The sequence below is a fragment of the Bombus flavifrons genome, chromosome 6 (genome assembly GCF_040668555.2).
Source record: "Bombus flavifrons isolate JBK064 chromosome 6, iyBomFlav1_principal, whole genome shotgun sequence".
Classification (NCBI taxonomy): Eukaryota; Metazoa; Arthropoda; class Insecta; order Hymenoptera; family Apidae; genus Bombus; species Bombus flavifrons.
In genome coordinates this window covers 7,308,169-7,324,825 of record NC_138447.1, presented here as the reverse complement: position 1 = coordinate 7,324,825, position 16,657 = coordinate 7,308,169, and the positions used below count along the sequence as shown (strand labels likewise).

Below are 16,657 nucleotides of genomic sequence, written 5' to 3'. Positions count from 1 at the left end.
ACGCCGCGCGGTTCTCGTTGGCTCTTGCTCTTTTCTCTTTTACTTTTCGAGAAAGTACAGTCAAAGTTCGGTAGCTCGAATTTTTCAACCCTCGCCTCGATTCATCGAATTAATTTCATTTAAATTCGAATTATTTGAAATTAATGAAAGTTTTACAGAAAGGTTTTATAGCAAGCTAACTCGGGCTAATTCCGATTCTTTCGCGTTTCTACGTACGGATTACAGAGGAAAGGAATGGACAAAAATTGATATTCTTAAGACACTTTACGAGATAAACGGGTAAAGTGTTCAGGACTTCTGCATTGTTTCTGGAGACTCGAGTTACCCAAGTTCGACTGTACGTTACTCCGCGTTTTTGCGAAACGGTTCGACCGTTCTGAGTCGACAGCCAAACGAGACGTTCCCTCTGAAACTCGGACCTTCCACCTTTCCTAGCACGTTTTTCTTATAAAACAAAAGACCATCGGAAGAATACGTCTGTGCTATTCGCGTACAAGTACAGACACGATATGTTTCCTCGTTGTTTCCAAGGGAAGGTAAGTGCATGTTGTGCTATCGCTAACTAATCACAGAGTCCTTTTCTGGTCGCTTCATAACCCGCTTCGAATCCTGAGCTGAATCTCGCGCGAAAGCTCGAGAATTCGCAGGAACAACGTATAGTAGAAAAATTAACGTCATCCAAGTTTCGCTAACACTAAAATAAATCGAACTCTCCCTGACTAGCTGGATCGCGATTTTCGTTGAATGAAAAGTCATTCGGTTCGACCAAAATCGTGATTCGGCTGAGCGAGTCGCTTCTGCCGTTTGAACGGTCGGAAGTGGACTCTTCTCGCGACCGTGCTTAACCCTGGATCTTTCCAAGATGCAGAAGAAGGACCTGGTTTCGCGCCGACGTTCGTCGAGAAACCGCGTATCATTCCGAACGAAACCGGTACCTTGATCACGATGAAGTGCAAATGCAAGGCGAACCCAAAACCGGAAGTCACATGGTTCCGTGGGACCAACGTCGTCAAGGAATCTTCCAAGATTTCGATCAAGACGAAAACCGTGGAGGAAGACGTTTACGAATTAATCATGGAGATCAAGGTAATATCATCGAAATTTTATATCGTTATATTATCATAATCTTACGTTAGTAATTGTTCGTTTCATAGCGTTATAATTATTTGTAATATTTGAACTAACGATTTGTCGTTCGAGCTTCCATACGAAACGTCAAGTACTTTTTATGCTAAATTCGAATACGTAACGAGCTTCTTTCTATCGCTGAAGATTTTTGAGTAACGCGCGGTTTAATAATTAATAATTAATAATTCACAGGTTGAATAGAAACTGACGATAAATCTAAACGTCTGTTGCAGGATCCTTCAGCACCGGACGGCGGTACTTACAGATGTCACGTGAAAAACGAATACGGCGAAAGCAACGCTAATTTGAACTTGAACATCGAAGCGGAACCAGAACCGGAAGGCGATGGTCCGACGTTTGTGGAGAAACCGCGTATTCAGTCGCAAAACCAGGGTAAACTTGTGATCATGGATTGCAAGGTAAAGGCAAATCCAAAGCCCGAGATTGTGTGGACTCACGCCGGCAAGGTGGTGAAGGAGTCTTCGAAGATCTCGATCAGCGTCGTTAAAGAGAAGGAGGATATCTATTATATCAAATTGACTTTGAACGATCCTGGCCCAGAAGACTCGGGCTTGTACAAGTGTAATATCAAGAACGATCTTGGCGAATTGAACGCCAATCTGACGCTCAACGTCGAGAGTGAGTTTTCATCTATACCTTAGTTTCGTTATCTCCTAGTGTGGATCGATAATTTGCCATTTTTCACGCATTTATGGGAAATTCAAAGACGCAACGCGAAAAGTCTTCGCGACAAAGAAGCGATTATTTCTCAGGATTAAACAGGAACTCGTACATTTTGTTCCATAATTCCATCTTTAACACTTTCTCTTCGAGTGCTGTATCTGTAGTCAATAATATATTTTGTCGTTATCGGCAGAACATTTTCTTTTAATTTTATTGACATATTGGATCAATCACTTCTTAAAGTTACTCATTGTTGGAACAACGTCAAAACGTTTCACGCAATATATTTCAAACATCCAAATCGTATACTGTTTCATGCTAACAAATCTATTAAATCCATTGACAGTGAAACGGTATTTCATATACGGTTTTTACAAGAATTATTGTTATTTAAGACTTAGGAAAACGTACATACAGCAACCACGCGCACTGTGCGTATTTCTGGAGCGCGTTTCCGTTCAGTGAGTTGCTACTTCAGCGGACTGGACTGCGAAGCGAAAGGGTTAATTATTAAATTGAAATCACAGGAATATCGTAGACGTTAAAACGCTTCTCGAGTACAAGGGGCTGATAACATGTTTCCATCGTGTGATTTTAGTTATACCTGTGATCAAGGAAAAGCCAAAGGTTATAAAGATCGTGAAGAAGAAGACGGTCATCGTAGAGTGCCACGTCCTTTCCAAGTTCACACCAGATTGTACTTGGTTCAAAGAAACGAAGGCCGTGAAGGAAGACACGAGGCACAAAGTTCACATCGAGCAAGTGAAAGACGTACGTAACGAGCTCTCGCTTTAATAATAACAGAGACGCGAAGCTAATGAAATTTACACCTGCAGGGAGAATTCGCTGTCAAGTTAGAAATCGAGCAAGTATCGGTTTCTGACAAGGGTGTGTACAAGTTAGTGGCTCGCAACGAAAAGGGAGAGGCAACGTCGCAGGTTGTAGAAGTGACGGAGATTATGGAAGAAGGAGAGAAACCAAAGATTAAATCCGGCTTGAAGTCTGCGGTGAGTTTCACAATTGAAATTTTTTCAATTTCACATTTTTCACTGCTATGGAAAAAATTCGACGACTATGCCACTTCTCTTCAGAGATAGCGTATTCTTTTCGTTAGAAAGAAATCGAAAAATCTGAGTAATTTGTTGTATTTCAGACGATCGAGGAGGGTAAATCGATCGAACTTGTCGCTAGCCTCTCGAAACAGGATCGAAAAGTTACCGTTACGTGGTACAGGTAAATACATTATTTTAAACGGTTACCTGTATGTGCTTCCTGCCCAGTCGTTTAAACTTATTGGGCCATTTCCGCTTCTGCAGAGATTCCACGGTAGTCAGATCCTCCAAGGACATCATGATATCTTTCAATGGTACAGACATGAAACTGACAATCACGTCTGCCTCCACTTCGTACTCGGGAACATACAAAGTAGTTGTTAGTAACGAATTTGGTCAAGACGAATCGTCGGCGCGACTAATCGTCAAGGTAAGAAACACGAAATTCGACGATGGTTGAACGTTTGAAAATTAATGATCAAAGATGGCCCGATATTGTTTCTTTCCCCTGTTACAAATTGTGCCCAATGTTTCAAGTTACGTGCAATGTCGCGAGTTTGTTGCACAATATTTGTTTAGATGTACAGAAATTTTCGTTCGAATTTTCTCTCCCCATCCATGAGTAAATTGCGTTCGTTTGCATATTCAATTCACGGTGGTTGAAGACATATGTACTTATATGTCCTTGAATGTTGCATGCAATTCCTTGTACGTATTATAGAAAAAAGAAGAGAAGAAAGAGGAAGAAGAGGAAGAGAAGAAGGAGAAGAAGGTTGAAAAGAAAGAAGAGAAGAAGGAAGAAAAGAAAGAGGAGAAGAAGGAAGAAAAGAAAGAGGAAAAGAAGGTAGAAAAGAAAGAAGAGAAAAAGGAAGAAAAGAAAGAAGAGAAGGTAGCGAATGTTCTTACGATTACACTATTTTTCTATTTAACCTGTCTTTTCCTTTTGTTACGTGTTCGTTCCTCCATTTGCCCGTGATTAGCAGTTATCCCTTGCTACACACTAAGAACACAGACTCACGTAAACACGAAGTAACAGTTGCTTTTGATAAAGTTGAAAGAAACGATGATCGATAACAAAATTATCTTTTCCATTTAATCTATACGATAATTCGGCTCTTTTGAACTGCATCTCGATATTACGGTACAAAAGGTAAAAAGCTCGATCTGGTACGATGACAAAAAAACCGTTCCCGACGAAGAAGAGGAAGAAGAGTACGAGGAGGAGGAGGAGGAGGAGGAGGAGGAGGAGGAAGTGGTGAGTGTAATCGAGTCCAGCACCGCGGAGCCGATTATCGAAGAACCAGACTCGGAAACAATTTCACAAGTAGAGGTACACACATACACGCTACACATATTTACACAGATATACATACAGTTCAGATTATTTTTTTAATCATTGGATATTTTTTCGTATCAACTTTTTTCTAACGTGTCTGATATACAAGGTGTTCCATGGTTTTTCCATTCGAACTTTGTGAATGTATTCTACGAATATAAATAGAAAAGTAACGTTATTCAAACATAGATTATCAAAATCGAAGGGTAATCGAAACAAATTCTGTGAAATAGTAAAATTCATTTTCTACTATCTTAAATAAAACTTCGAAGGATCTACGTTTATGTGACGTCGGTTTTTCATTTATGCTCATAGAATATAAAGCGGACGAGGGAAAACCTTAGACCACCCGGTATAATTATATTCTTCTATACTTTTTAAGGACAATTTTTGTTAAAACTTTGAAAGATTGATCAAGATGTTTCTTTTTTAATTATTTTCAAGGATATACCCGACAACAGACAGAACGGTATCGACAAACCCAAGAAGGTATGAATAATTTTTTTTTTTTCATTTTTCACACAAAAGTGGAAATCATATTTTTCGTAAAGTGACCTTTTTTTGAAGCAAAACCTTTTTACTTTACACGGTACACATCTAGAAATACAGACTGCAGCATCATTTTACCTTTTGCACCCACCCTTTATGGTTCCTTGTAGTGGTTATATTTGTATGAATGCTTTGTGTTCCCCTGTTTTAACTACATACATATGTTTATGTTATGAGAAGCTTGTTTATGTAAAAACCATTGCAAAAGTTATACAGTCCAGGTTCCTAAGAAGTTAGAACTTCTTGTAGAAGTTAGAATTATTCTGAAATATATTTATTATTATTATTTACTTTATCAAAAATGTTTCTCGATTGGCATCTTATTCAGAAAGTTATTTGGCTATAATAAAAAGGGATTGCGACTCAAAAATGCCTGGGAAATATCTGTGTAGAATTTCGTTGACAAGATATTAAACACAACCGTTTATTTGTCTGTTTCAGAAACTGGAAGTTCTACAGGTGAGGAATGAGTGTCAAATATTTCATTTGGACAAAGTATGCGCTCGAATTATCGAATCGGCTTTCCAATTGCATTGCAAGAACAGTATTGCGAACAATTATTACATGCGGCTTTTATGCGTACGCTTTTAGATTCGATCCAATCGATCGAAAAGGATGAAAGGCATGCTTCTAACGATCAAATAATTATTTTCAGCTTTTTGCGAATTAAATGCTCTCCTTTTCAGCTTTTACAATATTAACTGCTTCTTTCAGCTTCACATACTTTTTCAGCTTTTATTGATAAACCTTGATATGTTTCAGCTTTTATTATTTCTGATCCCATTTGCATCAAGTTATTTCTATTGTTACTTTAAGATCTTTTCTATTCCAGCGAAATTATCTGAAATCATTTAATCATTATGAAACACATATCTCGTCTTTCTTCGCATATAATCTAATGCTTAAGCTTTCAGCAAACTTTCTTTACCCTTACCCTAGAAGCTGGGCTTTGAAATTTTCCTAAAAAAAGCTATAACTTGTAATTTGTCCTACTTTCCTGTTTCTCTCATTCGCTCTATTTCTATTCTTCCGCATGCATGTCTGTGTTTTGTGTAATTTGATTTTCATGTGTACATTTTAGTGACATACGAGTAAACTTATTCGTGAGAGTGTATGATATACGTTAAACGTGTGTATAATTATTGTAAAGGTAGGAATGTTACATTATTCAATTCATAACGATCGATAAACGAGTTGATAACAATTTACTTTTGTATAGAAGAAACCAGAAGAGAAAGTCGAAGAAAAGAAGGAAGTTGAAAAGGTAATATTTTGGACATGAATTTTAAGATATTTACTCGTTAGATCAAAACATAGAGAAATAAATTAAACGAATTTGTGTTTGCAGAAAAAGATTGTGAAGAAAGCAGAAGAAAAGAAGGAGGTAAGGATGGTTCTGTCTTTTCAATTTACTATGCTTATTCAAATCTTCATGTACTTATTCCTATTAATATTTGGTTTTTCTTATTCCAGGAACTTAAAGCAGAAAAAATGGTATCTCGCAAGCAGTCTATTAGTAGAGTGAGTAGCAATTGTTTATCAATTAAATTTATATCATTTTTTCATACAGAAGCTAACACTGATTTATCCTTTTCCCTAATTTTTTTAACAGGTAGAAGAAATACGAACAGAAAGTCGAAGAAGTTCTTTGGTAGCAACAGAAGAAAAGGTTAAATATTATTTTGTATTTACCCTTTAATGAGTGTACAGAACAGTATGAGTAGATGCTAAATCGCTTAACTGTAGAAACCCAATAGCTTTCTTACGTTTTTATTTATTTTGTTATTTTTAATACGCAGATGTTCGAAGACGGCCGCATAATACCGCGTCGCTTATCTATGCAAAAGGTACAAGAGTACAGAATAATTAAACCTAAACTACGTAATGCTAATTCGCAAATGCCACTTATCACGGCTAAACTAATATTCTATTATAAACTAAAATTCTTTCGTTCTTACATTAATTTAGCTTTTCCTTTTTTTTCATGCGCAAACAGATGGAAGCAGAGGTCATGTCAGAAAGCAGGCGATCTTCCATCGTTGAAAAGAAGGTGACGACAGAAAAGGTAAAAGATCAGTTTTCGTTTTTTTCTTTTTGTTCCCTTCTTTCCGTTTCTTTTTGTTTAGAATTAAAATTTTAATCACTCCCTTGTCAGTTCTTCTTATTAACGTCGTAATTAATGTCCGTAAAGAGTTACTTTGTGTAAACTTGAAAGAATTTTGTCTCACGAATAGAAACAGTAAGTATCGTGTGTGAGTCCGACCTTCTTGCAAATGACTCAAGAAGGCTAATAATACCTAATATCAAATATTTGTGTGACGTGTACGTATTTAAGTAATCGTTGCATTCGATAAAAAAAATATAACACGTTACGATACGTTATGTATCATATTTGATTACAATTTGTAAGCAATTAGTAGCATGATCTTTTAGAAAAAAACATAAAATGAGGATCGTTCACTTAACGTAGTACGTAAACCGAGTAGTCGTCGTCAACGACAGCTCCGACTCACAGCGTGTTACTTATGGCATAGATCTATTTCACTGACACGCTATCCAGCAAGGGTAACTTCTATTTCAATGTTGAGCTTTTGATAGGATTTCTGTCCTTGAACTACATCCTCGATACAATCTGCCAAACAAGCGAAACAATTCTTTTCCAGCAAAAAAATATAATTTACCAATTTTTAATTTTTTTTTTTTTATTATTTTGGATTTTTAGGCAGATAGAGAGACCCCGAAGTTTAGACCCACGCTAACACCAACACAACACGTAAAGGTACACAAAACACTAAATATACACACTACAGATTTGCGAGCATGTAAAACATAGAATTTGTTGGAAATTAAAATATACATACTGACATTATAGATCGCACCGAGAGATAGTATTAGATATTACGAGCCCGAGCCTGACGATGATATCGAGGTAAACGATTCTTTAAAAGAAAATGATTTGATATTACAATGAAAGACGTACATGCTCATAACAAATCGTGTTTATAGGATATTTGGGCTTCAGTGCCAAGAGAGCCGGAAATAAGATCCATTAGAAAAAGCGAGGTACGCGAATACATAAAAATTTGCAATTTTCGTGTTATAGAACGACTGATTAATATACGCTGATAATACGCTTCAAATCCAATTATAGGACACGCTAAATGTAAAATATTCATCACTCGTCACACACGAATTCCCTGAAAAACCAAGCATTGAGGTAGATATCTTTGTTTATCGGCATTAAGCGTGACAGAATTTTTTTATATTTTTTATCGTGCAAAATTGTTTGTAGGAACGATCACAGCCAGATTATATTAAATATAAAATTCCTGAGGAATCTAACGTCAAGGTAGATACCTTTTTATCAAAATTTTTTTATATTCTTTTATCGTGCAAAATTGTTTGTAGGAAAAATCACGACCAGAGCATACCGAACGCGACGAATTACCAGTTCGTAAATACGAGGTACAGAATGGATGAATTCGATTTTCTTTTTTTTTTTTAATCAGTACCTTCAGTCAATTGGTGATTACTTATAAAAATACAATTTTAGGATCTTCCAAAGTCATTACACGAGTCTGCACCACGAACCCATAGTACTAGTAAAGATACAATACACGAGGTATAACAGTATACTTTATACGACTAAACTTTTTACATTTTACGTTTTCATTTGCATCATCAGAAAAAACGAGAAAGATTGTGAACATTAAACGAAAACAATTTTAGGTTTCCACCGATCCACGACCAAGCATATCTGAAAGGAAATTAATTAGAAACACCGAGGTAGAACGTTGCTATTAATTCTTTCCTTGCGTACGATTACTGTTCTTTTGATACAACTTTTGTTTCGTTATAGGATGAGTCACAGCCTAAATTTAATGTGCCATTGAAAGAATCGAATGACGAAGTAGAGGTAGTAATTTTTTTGTACAATACAGTAGAGCCTCCAAGACAAAAATCCGTCCTTCATAGTATAACAATGGTATTTGTAACAGAATTAATCAAAGAAATTTGGTGCTAAATTCTGTTGGAATACGGGAGGCTTTACTGTACATCGCATTGCATAGAGAAAGTATAGATATTAATAGATAAGCAAATTTCAGGATGCTTGGCCAGATACACCAGATGATTCTGAAATTGAACCCATTAAGAAAGTTAAGGTACACGAGCGCATATAGATTGTAATATTCAGTACCACATTTTTAATTCACTACTTTTTATTTTATTTTGTTTCGTATACGCATTTACAGGATATGCCAAAGATTACATCTAAACCGACTATACAAGAGCCAAATAATGAAATAGAGGTAGTTTTCTCTTTTCTTTTTCTTTTTTCTTCTCTTTCATCTCTTCTTCGTTTTCCCTTTATTCTTTCTCTCTCATTTTTGACGTACACTATTCAAAATTTACCCGAATATATAAGCATGATCGAATACACGATTTGTAGGACATCTGGGCAGACAGGCCACAAGAACCAGAAATTAAATCAATTTGGAGAAAGGTACATGATTCGTTTGATTAAAATTTCGATGATGAAAAATTGTCGTTCGGTATGAACGAATTATAAACGAATAATATTTTAGGTGCCAGAAAAGACTAGCATAGATTTATCACGGACACAGCACACAGTACCCGAGGTACATACGCACTACACAAATAATCAGATCGAAATTGTAATATACAAAAATTGTTTTTTAATATATCTTTTTATTTTATTGTTCTTTTTAATATGTATTAACCGACCATGTTTTAGGACACTTGGAAAACAAATGTAAATGAAACAAATGACAAACCCGATACACTGAAAGATAAATCGGAAACGCCTTCGATCGATTCGATTGACAATATAGAGGTAGAATAGCATCGATACTCTTCTGTCTCTCAACACTTGAAAACTAAAGTGAAACATACATTTTTTTTCTTTTTTTTCTTTTAGGAAAAAGTTAAACCGAAATTAAAAACAACTCGTAAAAAAGTCACGACGGACAAGGTACATAATACGATATACGACATATATATATATATATGTAAATTCTATAGAATTTAGATTTCTAAAAATATTACGACATTACGTATATATTATACATGCACGCACGCTATCGTTCAATAAATATACGCTATGATGATTCAAAAGAATAAAATTATTGTACTCTGATTCATTCGTAATTTTGTAACCGAAATACATCTCGTTGAAAATCAGCAAAGGTCTGGATATTTTTGAACGCTAGCGCATATACATACACATACACACGCACACCTACATGCATATCACGTATCATTGCCACAACGACGAATAATTTAATAGGAAGAAACTGCAATTAATTTTGATCATTTTAGAAAGAGGAAGCGAAACCAAAATCTACCTCTCGCAAACTTGACGAAGCGAGCAAGGTACCAGCATTTTTTTATTATTATTTTTCAACAATTTGATTAATCGAGCACGCGACTCGTATATTTATAATTTTTGTTTCTTCGTTTGCAATTTTAGAAAAAAGTACCGCTCACACGACGTAGGTCATCGACAAAGTCAACAGAGGGGTCTAAGGTACAGGGAATAAAGAACTCAATAGTTTACAATATCTCACGAGTTTGTTACGGTTCTTCTATTTGTTTATTTTTTATTCTTTATCTGTTGTATATTTTATTCATTCGTACGAATGTTATTCAGGACGAAGAACCTACGTTAGATTCTATACAAAAGGACAGTATTTCCAACGGGACGAAGGTATATAAATGTATTTCCTAACTAGAAAGCGTTACTCTTGAAAAATATCAAAAATATCGAGTATTAGCCGTTGCTTGTATTAACGCGAGTGTACTAACGAACAGCGAATAAATCTGATCGTTTCTATACTTTTTTAGAAGCAGGAAGCCGTCACAAAAGCTAAAATCGTTGGAAAGGAAGAAAAGAAGGTACAAAATGAACACGCAATTTTATCGTACACACAGTTTACATATCGTATATACGTCATCATACACGATACGTATCGAGTGAATCATATTCAAATACTTTAAGTTCACGTCCATTAATTTTAGGAGGAACTCAAACCCACACCCAAAGTAGAAGAACCCAAGGTACATAAAACCTATACCACATACATACACTATTTATCGATGTTCGCCTCACAAATACCTCACACGATACGATTGATTTTTAGAAAACAGAGCCATCCAAAGCAAAGGTCACTCTCGGTAAACCCGAGGAGACTAAGGTACACAAATCGCATACTTTTTGCCTAGACGTAGACGCGATATCTTTTTCTTTTTTGAACGATTCCATTATCGAGATTATTCACTTTTAGAAAGAGGAACCCGTCGAAACGCAAACGAAACCCAAAACACCCACCGGTAAACCCGAAGAGGCGAAGGTACACAACACCACGTTAAAAGTCATTCCTTTCGCGTAGACAGTTTTTTTTTTCTTTTAAATATTCCTGGCACTATCCTTGACATACTTACTCTTTTTAGAAGGAGGAACCTGCTGTGAAACCTAAGGCCACACTTGGTAAACCCGAGGAGGCTAAGGTACATGAGATCGTTTTTTATTTGAATACAAAAATTTTTTTTTTTTTTTTTGCTTAGATGCACAATTTTTTCACGCGTTACACTCTCTTTATACAAACACGGATAGTCACGCAACTGCATTTTCCATATAGAAGAAATTTGTTCGTATACACAATTTTTCTTAGCTTTCCCAACACTATCCTTGACATATTTACTCTTTTTAGAAGGAGGAACCTGCTGCGAAACCTAAGGCCACACTTGGTAAACCCGAGGAGGCTAAGGTACATGAGATCGTTTTTTGCTTGAATACGAGACTTTCTTTTTTTCTTCTTTTGCTTAGATACCAAATCTTGTTACGCGTTATCTTTTTTTTTTATACGAACACGAATAGTCACGTGATTGCATTTTTTTAGAAGGAAGAACCTGCCCTGAAACCTAAAACCACGCTTGGTAAACCCGAACTACCAAAGGTACACAAAGTTAATCTATCGCGTTTGTATAGTAATACTGTTCGCGAACGTGTTCCCTAAAGTATGATAATACGGACGGCAAATTGTTCACGAGCTGAGAGCCACAACACAATTCACATTTGCCCGTAAACTGACACGACACTCTTAATTACTGCACGGCACAAATTGCATTTTTTCGCACAAGTGTGTATCATCACATAACTTTCTTCACATCAACATTTCATCTTACGGACACGTGTAACTACAACATATACAGGGTTAATTCGCACAGGCGTGTGTATCGCGTAACTTCTTTACATTCAATTTTTCATCTCACGAACCCTTTAGAAATAGAATCTTTTCAGCAAAGATTAAATCGAATCATCATACTAAGTAACATATTCATACTCTTTTCAGCAATCTGTGAGAACGAATATCACCGTAACAAGAAATATAACAATTCATCGAATCATGATATTTTACAAATTATCGCTGGCAAAATCTCTTGAAGTTATCCCCTCGAATGACATTTTATTTTGTATTTTCACAGGTAGAGGAACCGCTCAGAAAAGTCAGCCTGAAACCTACAACGAAGGTAGATATATGTATAAGTATACAAATATCTGTTATCTTGATACATTCGCTCGTATCGTACCAAAACGATATAAAAATTATTACTTACATCTTACGATAGATATTAATGAATTAAGCAAAAACTGAAAACCTTGATCTTTCTCGTTCGCTAATTTAATTCTTAACTATCTTAAATTACAGATCGAAGAGGAAGCAAAGACGTTGAACAAAGTAGAACTGAAGGTGTGTATCTTCTTTTTCCCGTGAATTGTTCGTAATTGATAGATGAACTTTTACTGTTTCGCGGTGCTTATTTACGAGGCAACTTCGTTATATTCGGATTGGTATTTGTAAATTCTCGTTGAAAATTGTCTGGAATAAACGATACGTTAAATGCAGCCAGTGGAACCCAAGACGAACGTGGAGAAATTCGGACTGCGTAAACCACCAAAATACGAAATTAAAGCCGAGAACTTTCAATCTATTCAACTTAAACCGGTTTCGAGGGAGCCAAAAGTACCTCAAAAACCTGAGAATGGCGTTATCATTGAGTTGAAGGTATTCCCGTGAATGGGAATCTAAATATACGTACACTATACTCTTTTTTTCTCTCTCTTTCTCTCTCTCTCTTCTCTATGCATTGACATTTACATAATATTTCAAATTTACATAATATGTATATACACTGGCTGTTTACTTATTCTTCGAATCTACGATCGTTCTAAGTACTTTCGCTGTTACTATGAAAAATTCTTTTTCACACTCTGGACGATTCTTTCCACTTATTAATTCCACTCATTAAATTTCACAATCTCGATTATTCGATATGTCTCTTCTCTTACTGCGGTACTGTTTCCTCCAATTTTCGACAACTTTCTACGCTTAGTCTCTTTTTTCGATGTTGATAACAACGACACAAAGTATAAGGTACTGTGCATAATTCGAAGACTCTCTCTTCTCTCTTTTCTCACTTTCTCAATTCTTGAAAGCTCGGTGAATCGTTAACAAACCGATTAATTCAATCTATACGAATATTATTATTAATATAATAACAATCTTCAAGGTATCTCGGCTATTTGGCTGTACAAAACATTTGCTCCTCGACTCGAATTCTCTATGCTGAAATCGATGTTCTATCTATCGCTCTTTGTTCTATCGAACGGCTTCAATGTACGAAGATCACGAAGGAAGATCACGATAACTTACGTTTCCTCGCTTCGCACGAGTAATTTTCAAATTCAATATGCTCCATCGTTAACTTGCCCTTCGTTTCTAAATGTTCAGTGGTTTCCTATCTATGAGTTGGTATATTATAACAGCGAGAAAGTAGCGAGAATAGCGATAACAATCAGAAAATCAACAGACTTATCGTGTTTTCCCGAGTGATTTTCATCGACGAAATCTTCGATGCTAGAAATTAATCGGAAACCATTCGTGCAGAAAACTGAGAAGACGGAAAAGGTGGAAGCTAAGAAGACGAAAGTGAGAAAAGCTAGCAAGGACAAGGATTACGAGCTTCCGGAGATTCCAGATTACGAGCGACCGGTTTTGGAGAAGCCGCAAGAATTCGAATTCGGGGAGTACGCGCCCCGAGATAAAACCAAGTTGGACAGACCAGCCACGCAAGTAAGAGAAACGTTGCTCTCATTTTTCATTCTGTTGCATTAAATCGATCAAGTATGTTTACTTCGTGTCGATAATTAATTTAATAAGATCAAACGTCGTTTATTCCACTACTAATGATTTTTCTTTTCACGCGGCGGACAGAAGTTCGATTCCAAGGTGAGTAATGGCTCGTTATTAATGCAAGAATATGAAAACGATTTTGCCAAGCTGCTTCGCTTTACGTCAGGAATGACAAGCGTTTTGCAACGTCGCGCCTAAGTACGATCGATCGAGATTCCTGGAATTCCGTAAGCTCGATTACAAATTGCAGAGTTAAAGTTGGAAATCAGGGAGCGATCAACTCAGAGAAACGGTCGAGCACTTTTTTCTCGCGAGTTCGTCTATTGGTCTAATATTAATCGGCGTTTAGCGGAGGCTACGCTCAAGGTCGTAGACGATACGGTGACACGAAATCCTTGCTGGCGGATTAGCAAGTGGTCTCGGTCGTGGTTTGCCGCGGATAAAAGATCGCCGACGCAAATAGCCCGGTAATCCTGGTTCGATCTTCTTTCAAACGTAATTAACGCAACGCGCCTCTATACTAGCGCTAATAATCGAACGAACAAAATGACCGTTTGGCAACCGATGGGTCCCGCGTCCACCACCACCCTGCATCCGGATACTCGCGAAAGAGGGGGAACTATTTTGGCAAATAACCGCTCGTATATCACCCCCCTCGGATCGCTAATTTTTCGACTTGAAAATTAGGATGGAGAAAATGTCGATCGCTATTTTCGGTGTTATTGCGACCCGTTTGTGCCCGACCGTATCTCTTCGCTTTGATTTCTCGCGGCAGGCCGGTCAGTCTCGATTCAGTCTTAATCTCAGCACGATCGTGATCGCGATCGCGTTCTAGGAGCCGTCGACGATAACGTTTCATCGGTTCTCGATCCTTCGGTAAATCCGACAGACGTGCTTTCATGCATTGTTTCAGTCTCTCCGGATCTTTAGGAGAGACGTTAACTGAAGAAAGTTCTGGTGTTTTTTCTCTCGTTCATTGCGAATCGCTACGTTCTCCGCATACTGTTACTGCAAATATTGTACCTACTTCGCTCGTAGACAGTTGAAGAAGCTGTTGTAAAATAACGTTGCAGACGATATTAGCGAAGCACAGAAGCAGTCTACTTGTACAAGACGATGCGAGATTGTCGTGTCCGCATGTGTGATCTCTGAGAAAATACAAACGCTAGGAGGAAATGTCGGGCGATCGCTTATCTTTTAAATTTGCGCTCAGCAAACACACCGATTGTGAAAACGGCATTGCAAAAGTTCTTCAATTCCGTAGACTGTAATTTTAATAAACGTGGCATTTATAAAGCTTGCTTCATTAGCCGAGAATAATTATTTTCACCAATAAATTACCTTTCTTTCTACGTTGCTTACGCGTTTCTCTTTCAACGTTTAATAACGCCAAAACTTTCTTGGTTACCCGATATATGCAGATTCTTCTACGAATGAGTATCGTTAAGTCGCGAATTCGCTTCAGCTATCGCTTACTTTCTCAAATTCGAAATACGACGCAATCGGAATTGATAATTGGTTTTCTCGCGTACTTAGCCAAAGGTGCCAGAGATCAAAGCACCCGAAGCACCGAAGATCGAAGTTATCAAAGACGTAACGCCGGTTGGAAGCAGAAGGAGTTCCCTGATACCCGGCAGCGGCACAACCAGTCGACGGGGATCCTTGATACCACCCGAAGAATTGGGTCGCAGACCCAGTTTGATTATCAGTGACGAGGTATGTTACGGATTGTGTTTATCCGCGAGGTATATCGGTTACGCTTTTGGACTATCGAGTGAACAGCTGCGATGGTATCGTTTACGATGATTCGCGTATCATCCAACCAGTTTGCTAACTTTCGCGATTACGTGAAATTTCATTCTGCATCGGACTAGTCGACTGTTTCACTATTCGCCTATTTTTCCATCTCTTTGACAACCCTCAAGTCGCAACTATACGAAATTCTTGACTGTCTCGTTCGATTATTCGATCAACTTTGGATTTTTTCGATAGCCTTCGCGACTACCAAAATTTCTATTCTTCCATTTGACCATTCGTCTATTTGTCATTATCGTTGTTATTTGTTTCATACTCCTCTTGCTTTGCGACTAAAGGGCGACTTCCAGTTGTCTCCTGCACCTTAAGCTAATTTTATATCTAAACGCGATTGCTACAAAACGATGGTACAATTTTCTTAACCGAAAACCGAAAGACTATTCGACTATTCGGCTATTCAGCCATTCGATCGTTCAACCGTTCGATTGTTCGCTTATTCGATCGTTTTGATCGCCGTTAAAATCGGTACCATCGCAGCCAGTCCGCCTCGAAAAGCGATTTGCTCCGGAACGTGTTCGTCTGGACGACGAAAGATCGAAGCTCTTGGATCGGTAACGAATTTGATCGTAAAACTCGTTAATCAACGTCTTTTTGTCAGATTGCCAAGCAATGTTCTTAATAGCCCGTGATATTTAATACCTTTCCAGAAATAGACGCGTTCGAGCCTATTTTTGTTCAATTACTCATTACTAATTTTTGATTCGCGACTGACTGGGCGTGTCCAACGTCTAAAATCGGTCATACGTACATCATAAACGACGACAGATTAACGTATCAAAGGATTCGAATAATGCGCGCAATGCGATCACTCGGTTTCGTTGCTGCTGGCGACGAAAAGTAACGTTTTAACGGAGCAAATCGACGGTTCGTTCGAGGGG

The 16,657-nt window shown here is 37.4% G+C and overlaps 1 protein-coding gene across 41 annotated transcripts in view; it reads left to right on the top strand.

Moving 5' to 3' along the window:
- Nucleotides 1-16,657, top strand: part of bent (projectin protein bent) — an 80,208-nt gene that overhangs the window by 13,157 nt on the left and 50,394 nt on the right. For 7 of the 41 annotated variants that reach the window (XM_069115530.1, XM_069115527.1, XM_069115526.1 and 4 more), the window contains 47 exons: nucleotides 869-1,086; nucleotides 1,362-1,767; nucleotides 2,411-2,583; nucleotides 2,649-2,819; nucleotides 2,966-3,045; nucleotides 3,129-3,294; nucleotides 3,586-3,753; nucleotides 4,015-4,194; nucleotides 4,645-4,689; nucleotides 5,191-5,208; nucleotides 5,969-6,013; nucleotides 6,098-6,133; nucleotides 6,223-6,270; nucleotides 6,362-6,418; nucleotides 6,549-6,596; nucleotides 6,746-6,814; nucleotides 7,472-7,528; nucleotides 7,622-7,678; nucleotides 7,756-7,812; nucleotides 7,901-7,966; nucleotides 8,042-8,098; nucleotides 8,158-8,214; nucleotides 8,303-8,371; nucleotides 8,479-8,535; nucleotides 8,609-8,665; nucleotides 8,856-8,912; nucleotides 9,003-9,059; nucleotides 9,200-9,253; nucleotides 9,336-9,389; nucleotides 9,506-9,604; nucleotides 9,689-9,742; nucleotides 10,090-10,143; nucleotides 10,241-10,297; nucleotides 10,421-10,477; nucleotides 10,615-10,665; nucleotides 10,789-10,827; nucleotides 10,911-10,964; nucleotides 11,055-11,120; nucleotides 11,221-11,277; nucleotides 11,481-11,537; nucleotides 11,670-11,726; nucleotides 12,256-12,300; nucleotides 12,480-12,521; nucleotides 12,678-12,836; nucleotides 13,719-13,904; nucleotides 14,046-14,060; nucleotides 15,501-15,680. In XM_069115530.1, the coding sequence (XP_068971631.1) occupies nucleotides 869-1,086; nucleotides 1,362-1,767; nucleotides 2,411-2,583; nucleotides 2,649-2,819; nucleotides 2,966-3,045; nucleotides 3,129-3,294; nucleotides 3,586-3,753; nucleotides 4,015-4,194; nucleotides 4,645-4,689; nucleotides 5,191-5,208; nucleotides 5,969-6,013; nucleotides 6,098-6,133; nucleotides 6,223-6,270; nucleotides 6,362-6,418; nucleotides 6,549-6,596; nucleotides 6,746-6,814; nucleotides 7,472-7,528; nucleotides 7,622-7,678; nucleotides 7,756-7,812; nucleotides 7,901-7,966; nucleotides 8,042-8,098; nucleotides 8,158-8,214; nucleotides 8,303-8,371; nucleotides 8,479-8,535; nucleotides 8,609-8,665; nucleotides 8,856-8,912; nucleotides 9,003-9,059; nucleotides 9,200-9,253; nucleotides 9,336-9,389; nucleotides 9,506-9,604; nucleotides 9,689-9,742; nucleotides 10,090-10,143; nucleotides 10,241-10,297; nucleotides 10,421-10,477; nucleotides 10,615-10,665; nucleotides 10,789-10,827; nucleotides 10,911-10,964; nucleotides 11,055-11,120; nucleotides 11,221-11,277; nucleotides 11,481-11,537; nucleotides 11,670-11,726; nucleotides 12,256-12,300; nucleotides 12,480-12,521; nucleotides 12,678-12,836; nucleotides 13,719-13,904; nucleotides 14,046-14,060; nucleotides 15,501-15,680 (4,013 nt within the window). Of the gene's footprint in view, nucleotides 1-862; nucleotides 1,087-1,361; nucleotides 1,768-2,410; nucleotides 2,584-2,648; nucleotides 2,820-2,965; nucleotides 3,046-3,128; nucleotides 3,295-3,585; nucleotides 3,754-4,014; nucleotides 4,195-4,644; nucleotides 4,690-5,190; nucleotides 5,209-5,968; nucleotides 6,014-6,097; nucleotides 6,134-6,222; nucleotides 6,271-6,361; nucleotides 6,419-6,548; nucleotides 6,597-6,745; nucleotides 6,815-7,471; nucleotides 7,529-7,621; nucleotides 7,679-7,755; nucleotides 7,813-7,900; nucleotides 7,967-8,041; nucleotides 8,099-8,157; nucleotides 8,215-8,302; nucleotides 8,372-8,478; nucleotides 8,536-8,608; nucleotides 8,666-8,855; nucleotides 8,913-9,002; nucleotides 9,060-9,199; nucleotides 9,254-9,335; nucleotides 9,390-9,505; nucleotides 9,605-9,688; nucleotides 9,743-10,089; nucleotides 10,144-10,240; nucleotides 10,298-10,420; nucleotides 10,478-10,614; nucleotides 10,666-10,788; nucleotides 10,828-10,910; nucleotides 10,965-11,054; nucleotides 11,121-11,220; nucleotides 11,278-11,480; nucleotides 11,538-11,669; nucleotides 11,727-12,255; nucleotides 12,301-12,479; nucleotides 12,522-12,677; nucleotides 12,837-13,718; nucleotides 13,905-14,045; nucleotides 14,061-15,500; nucleotides 15,681-16,657 lie in introns of all 41 variants that reach the window. The other 34 variants (XM_069115545.1, XM_069115564.1, XM_069115528.1 and 31 more) reach the window with 31 other exon arrangements.